Here is a 13,313-nt window from a genome sequence, read left to right on the forward strand (position 1 = left end):
ATAACCACCTAAGTTGGTTAGTGTTTAATATAATCCATTAATAGATGGACTAAAATAGAGCATTTTCTAAATGTTAAGAGCCCTGATTGTTCAAATTTAGAACTTGTGAACTAATTTCAAAGGACAAACCTCATTGACCAAAAGTAAAAACTTTTCCTATTTTACTAAAATTCTGTAATTGTATTTATGATTATGTTTTCTTTATATATTTAAAAATCCTTTTAATGTGAATGCCAAAAAAATAAGAATACCTAAGATATCTCTATAACCATCAACTAAAAGGGATAAAATGAAAAATCAAGAATTTCTCCCATAGCCCCTTTTGTTCTATTAGATAGTATATAGATAATAGCAATTTGTTCTAATGTGAGTGCCTAGGAGAGTTTGTCAACAATATGGGTAAAAAAAAAGATAATAAAATAATTTATCAATAAGAATACTTGCATAATATTTTACTCCAATTCGCGCTAGTGTACATAAGTGTATAATTACAAAATGGATTATTAAAAAAAAGAAAAGCCAAAAAAACCCTGTGCAAGAGAATCAAAACCCCAAAATAACCACTTAAACCAACGCCGTTTCAGTTTGAAACTGGTTCGGTCGCCAGTTCCAATTTTCATACAAGGAAAACCAATTATATTCAATCAGATTCGGGTTTGGCAGACCGAATATACTCTAGGCTGACAGTTATCATTAGTATTAAAAACTGAAATATCTATGAACTAGCAAGCAAGAGCCATCCAAATGGCTTTGAAAGTGGCTTCTAATCTTGAGGTCTCATGATTGGAGCAAGCTCTTTTTAATTGAGATATCCATGTTCATCTTAGGCTCCCCAATGTGTCTAGATCATCCAACAGGTTCCATGCCCGCCCCCGACCCATACATGTGCCTATGTTAAAGCAAATGATGAATTACCAAATCAAACAGACTGAATCGTCAATTACTCAATTCACAGCAGTTCAGTTATGGTATGTCGTGTAGCAATTCAGTTTGGTTTTCTCATCAGCTCGGTTTCCCAAAGACTATTCACCTATCAACAAAGATATAGCTATTAATCCTGAAAAGTCCTATTTCGTTCTGGGTTCCCAAAAAAAGCCTTGATAAAGTACTTTCGTTTCAAAACCTACACAATGTCTCTAATCTGCATAAAGATATAGCTATTAATCCTGAAAACTCCTATTTCTTTCTGGGTTCCCAAAAAGAGCCTTGAGAATGTACTTTCGTTTCAAAACCTACACAATGTCTCTAATCTGCATAAAGATATAGCTATTAATCCTGAAAACTCCTATTTCTTTCTGGGTTCCCAAAAAGAGCCTTGATAAAGTACTTTCGTTTCAAAACCTACACAATGTCTTTAATCTGCACAAGGTCTTGAGAAAATCCTTTCGTGATAGTTATAGCAGCAGCTACCAACTTAAACTATAATTGCAAAACTATGCAGTTTATAATAAATGCATACCTTCAGTTCGGAAAGACAACCCACCGAGTGTGCGTCTGCAGGGATATTAGTTTATCATTGTTATAGTCGATTCTATTCACCAGTGGCTTCGGGATGAACTCTGTTAAACAAACGATAGATTGTGGTGGATCTCGACATCTGGGGTTCCCTTTGCAGCACAGCAATGACATCTTTAACAGAAATACTACGAACCACCCTAGTTTGAGTTGCATTCGTTTGATTTTTTCCAAATTTCTTGGAATTTCCTGTGCAAAAACAAGATAGATGGGGGTTAAAATATTGCTTATTTTCTGGCAGAACCCAAATTTATTGAGATATGATAGGTAACCTAACTACAAGATAAACCGAAGTACTTGGACCCTCTCAATCTTTGAGACCACAACACTCAAACCTTAATTCACTCACCAAAATATTGCGTAACTTTATCAATCCCCTCCCCTTATACTTATAACAAAGGAGTATAACAAACTTCCTATCTAATTACTAATATACCCTTAATACTCTGTTAATATCCTAATATCGTTCCTATCATTTTCCTTTTCCTTTTCTTTCTTATTTCTATAATTTAAAGAATGCGATCAAACAGGAAAAAAAATAAGTGGATCATAATATTAAACAAAGTTATAACTTAGCTATTGAAGCAGATGAGAGTTCGCGCTTTTCATTTCTCTGGAAACAAACTTGCTATAGCTTGTCTTGTCATTTTATGATGTCCACAGGATAAATGTGCTCTTTTTTCTTTTATCCTCCTGTGTTTCTTTTCTTTATTACTATTCTCTTTTTTTTTCTCTTTTTTTTTTTTCCTTTTTTTTCCATTTTGGGGCGGGGGGGGGTTAAGATGTGTGAAGCATCTTTGATTTTGACAGGCCAAAATGGTGATATTGTCTAGTTTAATTGTGACGACAAGCTCAATTTCATAATAGACATGCCAAATGGTGTATTGTTACCTTTTCTTTCACCTTCTAGGTTGTCCTTCCCATGTCGAGCTGCTGAAGAAGACTTACGGACAGCATCTTTCCCTGACTGAGAACCAGAAGCTGAATCCATTCCACCTTCACGTTTCTGTCGAGCTTGTTCAGCCATCAGTTGCCATTTTGATAGCACGTCGTCTCCTCCAACAGCAGCACGGGCAGCAACATTTGCTGCTGTTGTCCGCATTTTATCGTCCTCCTCTTTGTTTACCTAAACCACAAAGAAAACATCAAATCATATCATCAAAGAATTCTTCATCAATTAGTCTCAAGTGACACTCTCAATACCTTGACTGGTTTAGTTTTTTCTGAAACAGAAACAATACCTTATTAACTGATTTCATTCGACCTTCATCTTTCTCCTTGTCACCGGCAACACCTGAACCATCCTCGGGCTGCATGACAAAAAAGTTTACAATCATGACTGTAAAAATACAAAGAAAACGTGAGAAAAAGAGGAAGGAAAAGAAAACTTCTCACCCACACTTGCAGAAATTATTAATGATACAGTTTTTATATAATATTTATTTTATACGACATCCCATAAATATTTGATTCATACGAGCTTCATTTAGAAAAGATATAATCTATGAAGCACAGATACTTCATTTGAGGTAGAGAATCAGTATTGGATACTCCCAAATACTTCCTAAATACGTATCTAATGCGTGATTTTAGCATATCTATTTTAAAAAAAAAAAAATATCAGATACGCATGTCCTCTTCTAGAACTAAGAAGCCTATTAAAAAAGCCCACAGCCTCAACCCACAATTAAAAAAAGATCATGTAATCTTCATCTTCACGCATGTGTCCCCACAAAGTCACACCTAAGATAACTCACTTGATTATCTTCAACAAAGAAGTTCTTCATTTATCTTCGTACTTTTCCTTCTAATCTTCTTATTGATCTAACTATGATGCGCCACCAACCTTTTCTATAGTATTTTATTGACTATTGTATTTCAATGTCTTTGATGCCTTTGTTAGTATATCAGTGTTTGTATTGTATTTTGTATTACTATCATTAACTTGACATTTTATGTTTTAAGTGGATTGTATTTAGTATCTTTATGTTGAATTTATATATATCCTAGATTTTTTATTAAAAAAAAAAATGTGTCCTCAACGTATCTGTATCCTAATTTTTAGGAAATTATCGTATTGATGTATCCTATCGTATCTGTGTTTATACTTCATAGGATATAATCAATATCTTTTTGGTTAAGTTACAAATTTGGTTATATGATTTAGAAAAAGTTAGAATTTAGTCTCTATGATTTAATAGAATCCCAAGGACTATGTATGAGGTTTTATCAAATCATAGGGTTTATTTTGAGGTTTTATGAAACCATAAGAATAAAATTATAATTTTTAAAACCACAAAGACTGAATTCTAACTTTTTCCAAATCATAGAGACCAAATTTGTAACATAACCTTTTTTAGGGAGAAAAACAGTCAAATAAGAAGATAGAGAAATCCTATGAGAAAATAAATATAGAGATTAAGAACCTATATCATACAAGTAGAAGACCAGCCATCAAGTGTACTACACTTTTTTCCTACGTATGATATTTATACCATGTTCCTCACTATTGTACACAGTCCTGAATTGACCATAAGCAGGGAAGGCAAAAGAAATCCTCACATCATTAAGCTTTCGGAGTTTTTCTTCTTCGGCCTGCTTCTTCTCCCATTCTTCTCTGGCCTTTTGGTTAAATAACATAATTTGTTGTCGAACATCTGAAGTAATAACCATTCGGTGCTTTGTTTTCTCCGTGTCCACTCGCTAGAGAGATCAATCAAAAGTATGAACAAACAATAACATACAGATTTCGATAATATAGTACAGAAATGAGGGATGTAGAAAGGAAATACACTGACCTGCTTTGACAGCCTGATTAGATTACTAATAATCCCACGTAATCTTTCCTCCACACACTGAAGATACAGTTACTGTCTATAAGGCTGTTAATGCATCACCTAAAAAATGATCAGAGTGATTGGAACCTTACCAATGAGAGACATTTCTCAACGTCATTGCTCATGCCCTTCAAACCACATTTAGCCACTGCCACATACAAACACGCTGATTAGCATTTAATCAGTCAGTCAAATAATGATGATCCTTCTGTTCAGTTAACACAAACAATATTATTCACATAAACAGAACAACGCAAATATTAATTAAAGAATTGAACCCTAACTGATTTCCACCAGCTTTTTCTGCAATGGGGCTTTCTGCAATAGCAGCCTCTCTTCTTCTTCTTGCACAACCCTCCGTGATGCTTCAGAAGCTCGACTATCCTCCTTTGCACTAGAAAATAGTTGTTCTTCTTCTTCCTGGTCAAAACCGTAAATTTATCTTTTGTGGACTCAAGTTAGTAACAACTAGAACTAACCATTCATGAAATATGAAAATTGTACCCGAATATTAACTCCACTGACTGCAGTGACATCGTTAAGTTGTTCAATGCTTTGATCCGAAAATGCCCCAGATACTTTTTGCTTCTTACTGTTAGGTACAAGTCAATTATATTTGAAAGGAACAAGAAGGTTAATTGTGAACAATGACCCATTTGTTCTTAAATATTCCAAAATAAACTTCAATTCCAGGTTTTAAGAAGAGTGAAAGTAGGTTCACCTTGATAGGGGTGGTGAAGAGCCAAGTGCTTCAAGAGGCTTCTTCTGGCCCACGGCTGCTTTTTTTGGAGGTGCCCTATTTTGCATTCCAGGAGTATTTGCAGAAGGAACCTGAGAGCTTAACTGCAAAAATTAAATAAATAAAAATTAAGAAAAAAATAAGAGAAGATATAATTTGTCCACAAATAGATGATACATCATTACAGCAAGCCAAGAGCATAACAATGCACATTCTTCACGAAGATATATATATACACAAGTCATTGCATCAGACTTCAGAATATTATGCAAGGAAATTGATGAACCAGGTGAAAAATAAAGGGCTGTTTTCAAATTTAGGAAAATGAACCAAAATATTTACAAATAATAGTAAAATATCACAATCTATCTATGATAGACCGTGATAGATAGCGATAGACTACTATCTGTGTCTATCTATCTATTTATCTTCTAAAAATAAAAAACAAAATGAATAGCTCTTAAGTTATAACAAACAGAATGAGATAAAGGGCAGAGAGTTAGAAAGGCATAAGATCTGGCTTGCATAAGAAATGTGTAGTCAAACATTAGCATGCAATTTTAACTTCAACAAAAGTTGAAAGTAAATGTAGGAAACCGACGTACAATTTGGGTTAAAAATCACTTTGGGTCCTTAAACTTTAATGGGTGTAACAATTTAGTCCCTGAATTTTGATTTGTAATGATTTGGTCCCTATAATTTCAATGTTGTGACAATTTAGTCCCTAAACTATATTATGTAATAATTTGGTCCATATACTTTGAAATCTATAACAATTTAGTCCTTATTGTGAAAATTATTTATAAGATTTAATGGAATTTCTCACATAGGTAGATCAACAAACTAATTAGAGATTCAAAATGTCCATAAACTACAAAGTCTAAATTGAAGTAATAAAAGTCAACATTTAAGTTTGATGGATTTTTTTATGATCAAATTAAATTGAAAGTACAACGACTAAATTGTTACAAATTTGAAAATACAAAGATTAAATAGTTAGGAATCAAAGCCAAAGTGACTTTTAACCTACAATCTACTAATACTCACCATAGCATTAGACTCGTGTAGAGAACTTGAATCAGATGAAATTGAATTTGCTGCGTTGGTTGATGTTGGAGGCATAACATTGTTTGATGTAGGAAAACCCATTTTAGAAGTTTGTTTGTCAAAAGGGTCCTTTGCTATTCCAGGGGTTGTGTTAACATGTTCAGCCTGCATGCTAGGAATAGAAGACAAGCTCTGCAGATTTGAATGTTGGGTTTTGTTCTGCTCAGAAACCTGATCAGAAGGTTCCTGTGCAATGTAACTCATTGATGATAAAGGGCCTGTGTTTTGCTCTTTACTTGTTGAGGATTTCCAGGGATTTTGTTGTGCAGTTACGTTACTATGCAAGTGTGGAACATTTCCACCCTGGACTCGCTTGGAATCATTTATAGTAACTTGCCTGTCAAAAGTGGGAGCCTGCTGGGAAATCTGCTTCACTTGACCCTCATGGGGTTGGGGTTTAAGAGACAATGAAGAGGCATTTATGTTTGACCCAGTATACGGGTGATAACTACTACTGTTTCCATACATGGGAAAAGATTTCTGTTGAAAGTGTAGCTGCTGCTTCTCAAGTCCTGGAACAGGAACTGAGGAGCGTTCCCTTTCTTGGATGGTGCCTGTACTGGATGAAGTCAATTGATTTCCATTATTATCAGGTCGCTGTTCTACTTCTCGTAAAGATTGCATATTCTTGTCCATGGCAGGATAGCCTGAACTACTCCGCCCTTGGGATGCTGAAGAGGGCATGTATGATTGAACTGCAGGAGAATTCATGCCTTTCTGATGAAGTTGTGCAAATGGTCGTGGATCAGAGAAATTTGGTGCACCAGGACCCATAGATGGCATTCTAGGAGAAAGTTGCCTTACCGAAGGTGGAGGCTGAAAATGAAAAAGGTTAAGGCAGGAACCTGAAGAAGGTAACCATAACTCACGGACAGACTCTGAATTAAAGTTACAAAAAAAAACATAAAAAAAAAAATCATGACAATCTTCTAGGCTCTTTTTTTCTTTGTTTTTTTTAAAAAATAAATTAAGAACTGACCTGTGATTGTACTTGACATACTGCTAATCTGAGCATCTGATCGCCCACAACACCCCTCATGAGCCGGATAAAATCATCTTTGTTCATTTCATTTTTCTAAAATACAAGTTCCAATTATATGAGACAACCTATACAATCATGAATCATTCAATAATTTCTTTAACGTACTACATCAGAATTTAATAAGATTGAAGAGAGAAAGGCACTGTCACACAAATAAGTCCCCACGTAGAGAGTATATCCTAAGGGTACTTACCAATACACTGATATATTGATCAATGCATTTTTTAGAACAAAGAATTGATTTAAACAATGCATATTACGAAGGAATATGAAATCAGTAAAATCAATATGGTAAACAACCCTACTTCTCTAGTTAGTCATTTGCTTAGGGTGGATTCATTAAATTTAACCTCAATTTTACAGATACTGTGACAGCTGTAGGGAATAACAGAATGTACTTCTACTCATTTACTTACCTTCAATCTGTTAAATAAAGTATGAAGCTGCATGGCTCTGTCTTTATCAAGCTGAGGCATCAATACAGGCATCAACGAGGCAAAAGGCACCTGTTTGCTACGGTTTTGTGGGTTATTTGCCTGTTCTGCGACCATTGACTGCTGATTACTCATCTTCTGTAACTTCAAGTATTGAGATTCATTGTCTCGATTCTGCATTCTGTTTGAGTCATTCACAAGGATTGGAGCTTTTTCAGAAACTTGCAGCCCTGCTGTTTGAGAAAACTGAGCAGAAACTTGCTCTGCCTCCCCTTGTTCACGATCTGCTGCGGGTTGATTCTTTGGAACTTGAAGCGGGGCAGAACTATGTTGCTGCTGATTTTCAGGTACTGATCGCTCTAGTTCCATCAGAGATGAATGTTGTTCTTGCTTCGGACGAAAATTTTGCTCTTGTTGCACATGAGATTCAGTATTTTCATTTTGACTAGAAGCTTGTAATGAGAGGGAAGATGAGCCATTGTTGTTCCCTCGAGGGAAAGCTGCATTTTTAGTCCCAAACATCAAATCAACAATTCCAGATTTGAATCCGTACATCCATGAGCCACTCTATGCTTGAATTTAGTTACAGAAAATTTTCATTATTTACGAGGAAAAGTACGTGCAGTTTGTGACCAGTCATTTTTAAGATCAAATTATTTGAAAAGCCAGAAGAAAGCTCATATTAAGAAAATGTGTGCAAAAGAATTACGGGAACCTAAAAATCCAACATTTCAAAATAAATGTAACACCCCATTTAAAAAGAAAAAAGAAAAAATCAATGTTACACTGGGGAATCTTCACAAAAGTTTCACGATAGAGATTGAGGCAAAGCTATGACAAGGAAGCAAGATATAAGAATACAAAAAGGTAAAAATATATTCACGCCAAAACTGTATATATTTAGTCACCACCAAACAATACTAAATTGGGTGTTTTCAAGTGATCCAACGTCCAACTCATTTTAACTGATGAAATAGCAATTTGTTCGCTTAAATTTATATACTACAGGAAAGGCATCATGTATATGTTACAAGAAACAATTTGTTATTCGATATCCAGGTAAATTAGATTTTGAGTCTGCAAGCCATAAAAATCACATAAAATTGCTTTCATAGACAACACGTTTCTGCAAATGCACATATTCTCTCTATAGATAGCCCTCTCTTATTATTTTCCAAATACCTGTCAAAGACCTGATAGGGCTATTTGGGAAATGGAGTGAGTCGGTGCAAGGTAGATGGGAGGGCTTTCGATTGATGGGTAAAGCTGAAGGCTTTGCAGAGGAAGCTCAAGAGTTGGAATAAAGAAGTTCTTGCTCACGTTAGACTTCAGAAACAGGAAATCTTGGCCAAGATTAAAAGGATTGATGAGTTGGAGTTGGAGGGTCGTATGGATGTTCCTCTAAAGGCCAAAAGGGCTTCCCTCAAGATCCAATTTGAGGAGGTGGTTAGGAAGGAAACTTGCAGCTGGAGACAAAAGGTGAAGGTTGACTGGGCTAAGGATGGAGATTGCAATACCTCCTTTCATAGGATGGCTAATGGGTGAAAAAGAAGGAATCGGATCAGACTGCTGACGAATGAGGCTGGAGGCTCAAGGTACTTTTGTGGCAAGCAAACAAATTCTGGATCAAGCCCTCATTGCTAATGAGGCAATTGAGAATTATAGATCTAGAAAGAAGGAAGGCGTCCTATTTAAGATTGACTTTGAAAAAGCTTATGACCATGTAAATTGGAACTTTTTTTTGTAGAAGAATTTTGGTTACAAATGGAGAATGTGGATGGGGGGTTGTTTGAGAAACGTGAGTTACTCCTTCCTTATAAATGGGAGGCCAAGGGGCAATAGTGGTGGCGACTAGGGATCTGAGACAGAAAAACCCTCTTTCCCCCTTTCTCTTCCTCCTCGTTGTGGATGTTTTTGGCAGAATTGTGAGCAAGTGTGTTGATGACAAGATCAATGAGCCTTTTGAGTGTGGGATGATAGGGTCATCCTCTCTCATCTTCAATTTGTTGATGATACCCTTTTCTTTTGCTCAGGTAAGGAGAGTTCGTTTATTATTTCAAACCACTTGCCTTTTTTGAAGAATTGTCAAGGCTGAAGATTATAGGGAACGTGTAGTGTTTTAGGAGTTAGACGTGACGAGGAGAAGCTTATAGGTTGGGTCGAGCTAGTGGGGTGTGACATTGGTTGCCTTTCCCTCTTCCCACCTTGGTCTCCCTTGCAACCCCAAGTCTATTTCTTGGTGGGGTCCTATGGTGGATAAAGTTCAAAGTCGTCTAGCTTCTTGGAAGAAAGGCTACTTTTCTAAAGCAGGAAGGCTTACCCTGATCAAATATGTTTTGAGTGGCATCCCTATGTATTTCTTTTCCCTTTTCAAAGCCCCTTACGAGGTGTGTAAGAGTTTGAAGAAGTTAATGTGCAACTTCCTCTAGGAAGGGATGGATGAAGGGAAAGGAAAAGGTTCGCATTTGGTTAGATGGAAAGCTATAGAGAGATTGGTTGCTTTGAGGGGTCTTGAAATTGGGAACCTTCGGTGCGTAATAAAGCTCTGCTAGCCAAGTGGTTGTGGCATTTTTTCTCTGAACCCAATTCTCTATGGCATAGGATCATTGCTAGCAAACATAGCCCTCACCCTTTCAAGTTGCTATCTAAAGAGGTTAAGGTACTTATCAGAACTTGTGGAAAGACATTTCAAAAGAGCACCATTCTTTTGTCCATTTCATCCGTTGTGTGGTGGGGGAAGGGAGAGATACGTACTTCTAGGAAGATCGCTAGGTGGGGGAAAAACCTCTTTATGGTTTGTTTCCTCATTTGTATCATATGTCTTCCCTAAAAAAATCATTTTGTAGCTAATTTTCTCATCTGGTTTGGGAGCTCTTGTTCTTTCTCTTTCGAGTTTCGTCGTCCTCTTTCTGATAAAGAAGTGACAGATATGGTTGCTCTTCTTTCCTTACTTGAGATTCACTCTTCTAAAGAAATGATGTCAGATTTTGGAGCCCTAGTTCTTTGGACGAGTTCTCTCTGGTTGATCCTTCTCCCATTGGGGTGTCGGTTTTCTAATTCTTTGAAGGATTAAGATCCCTAGAAAGGTTAGGTTCTTCATGGTTGTGCTACACGTTGGATAGACTCACAAGGAAGATGCCTTCATTGGTTGGCTCCTTTTGCCATATCTTGTGTTGGAAGGTGGAGGAAGATTTAGACCATATTCTCTAGAGATGTGATTTTGCGAGTCATATTTGGGATTCTTTTCTCCAAACATTTGGAATGGTGTATGCTCGTCACAAAGATGCTATGGGGAGAAAGGCCGGTTTTTATGGTGTGTGAGGGTGTGTTTTTTGTAATTATCCAATAGGCATTATTTTGTATAGTTAGAATCCCTTCTTGTAAGAGAGCTCTCCGTTTTTGTGGGCTTGTTTTTTTGTTTGCCTATGTATTTTTCTTTTTTTTTTTTCAGTGAAAGTGGTTCTTATTACAAACAACGACAACAACGACAACAACAACAACATCTTTTCTACAAGCTCCCTCCTTAAAAGCATCCACTGATTCATCACCTCAAGTTTAAGATTTTCCAATGATCTAATATCGAAAGCTCGCATCCCTAAAAAGATCAAATTCTTTCTTTGGTAGCTATCTCATAAAGCCATTTACACAAATGAACTTCAAAGAAGACTTCCCCACTGGTGTGTGTGCTCGAAAATTTTGGAATCACCAACAGAAATCATTTCATTGGCACATGGCCCTAACAGGGGACCCAAAGATCTTCCTTACATATACTTTAGGCAGTCAACCTTTCAAAAAGGAGAATAAGCTTCTATAGGACCATTTTGTTAGAGCATTATGCTGGACTATTTGGCAAGAACAAAATAGAAGAAACTTCCAACAAAAGGACCTATCTATCCTAGATTTATTGAACCTATAATTAGTTTGGTTGTCACGTGGTGTAAATGTTATCCTCTTTTTTGTTACTATAGCTTTCTTCCCTCCTCTCTAATTGGAGAAGCCTTTTGTAAATCCTCCTAATGGGGCCCATCTTTTGTAATTGTATACCCTCGACGAAATTGTTTCTTATACCCAAAAAATGAGACCGTGATAAATATAAAATTGTGCAACACAAGAACTATTAATAAAAGCCAAAACACCTAAGTTTAGGATGAATATACCTGCATCTGATTCGGAAGTCTGGGAAACAGCGTGAACATCACCTTCTATGTCTCTGTTCAAGGCAGCCTGAAAAGCCTCCACAGCAGCACCTGAATGCATTGTTTCATCCTGTTCAATACAACAATCATTTACAAATGATAACCCCTCAGTCATATGATTAACGTTTACACACAAGCACTAAAAGAGATAAAAACCTCGTCATCCTCCAGAAGCTTCATAATCGAGGGGTCCATAACAAGCTAAATATGCAATCAACCTGAGCCACTTCACCTTGCTAAAAGCCAATCCAATGATACAACTTCTAAGAATTAATTAGAAAATAACAAAATAAAATCTACTTTCTCTGAAGAAGAAAGACAAAATTAAACAAATCAGAATAACACTGAAAACAAAACCTAGCTAGTTTTATCCATCCCATTACTAAACAGATAGAAAACCAAGGTCCCAGATTATGATTTTCGCTCGCCAAGTGGTAAAGTAATATTTTCAAACTGGAGTTAGGGATCGTCTATTATTTGAGACAAACCCCAATGGTTTTGGCACAAGAGAGAACTAGATTCAGCTATCAATCTCTTTCAAAACTTGTCAAACAAAGAAGAGTGTTATGAGTTAGTGTCGCTAAAATTTTTCGTTCGAAAAGGAGAAAGAAGAAAAGGTTGAAGTGCAGTGGCAGAGGGAATTTCTGGGTTCTTACCTTCTTCTTTCAAAGTCTGTAGTATCAAGAGGGGCCTTTAAACTACTCTGAGGCCCTAAGAAAGAATCTGATAGAGAATAAAACTGGAAAATTCAATTCGATTTAGAACTGGTGTGTGCGAATCTTGGTATGATAATCATGCCAATTTCCCCTTTCCAATCAGATTTTCCGTCGGGCGGAAGCGGATGAGTGGTGGTCGGAGAGAGGCGGCCGGCGAGCGCCTGGAAAAATTATGGGGAAGATCGTACGGAGTTTGTCAAAGTCGCTGGAGGAGAATCACGGGAGCGATTGCCTTAAAAGGACTTAAGTTGCAAAGATGGGAATGGAGGCACCTTCTTGATCTTAAGGCCCATCTCTCTTGATGGGCCGGACTTCCCAAAGCCCATTATAAATTTGAACTATCGCTAACATAAACAGTATGTTACAATTTAAAATTTTATTACTATGATGTAAATGTGTTATCAATTCCTATCTATTTAAAATACAATTTTACTTGGAAAGAATTAATATATAAGAAAAAATTAGAAACATTCGATATATACAGAAAATTTTAGTTGGGATAAAAAAAATCTCTCGATTTAACTAAAAACTTAGGTCTCGTTTGGTAACCATTTTGTTTTTTGTTTTTGAAAATTAAGTCTATAGACACTACTTTCACCTCTAAATTTCTTCTTTTGTTATCTACTTTTCACTAATGGTTTAAAAAACTAACCCAAATTTTGAGAACTCAACAAAATACTTTCAAAAAGTGGTTTTTGTTTTTGGAATTTGGCTAATAATTCAACCA

At 36.2% G+C, this 13,313-nt stretch overlaps 1 protein-coding gene across 2 annotated transcripts; it reads right to left on the reverse strand.

Annotated features, from left to right (window-relative positions):
* Positions 1-423: 423 nt before the first annotated feature.
* On the reverse strand, positions 424-12,838 carry TAF4 (TBP-associated factor 4). Of its 2 annotated transcripts, none has more exons than XM_090314065.1 (16): positions 12,527-12,838; positions 12,027-12,106; positions 11,832-11,940; positions 7,657-8,174; positions 7,178-7,273; positions 6,139-7,014; positions 5,074-5,195; positions 4,857-4,944; positions 4,637-4,772; positions 4,445-4,500; positions 4,314-4,370; positions 4,078-4,218; positions 2,757-2,825; positions 2,407-2,641; positions 1,460-1,704; positions 424-889 (listed from the first exon to the last, which is right to left on the reverse strand). In XM_090314065.1, the coding sequence occupies exons 2-15, from the start codon at positions 12,063-12,065 to the stop codon at positions 1,532-1,534; spliced, it is 2,715 nt and encodes a 904-aa protein (XP_090170191.1). In that variant the 5' UTR covers positions 12,066-12,106; positions 12,527-12,838; the 3' UTR covers positions 424-889; positions 1,460-1,531. The 2 variants fall into 2 exon arrangements, with proteins under 2 accessions (XP_090170191.1, XP_090170190.1); XM_090314064.1 differs by having other exon boundaries at positions 424-1,030.
* Between the last annotated feature and the right edge of the window lie 475 nt (positions 12,839-13,313).

This window comes from Benincasa hispida, chromosome 5 (genome assembly GCF_027475165.1).
Source record: "Benincasa hispida cultivar pf3 chromosome 5, pf3_genome.v1.1, whole genome shotgun sequence".
NCBI classification, from domain to species: domain Eukaryota; kingdom Viridiplantae; phylum Streptophyta; class Magnoliopsida; order Cucurbitales; family Cucurbitaceae; genus Benincasa; species Benincasa hispida.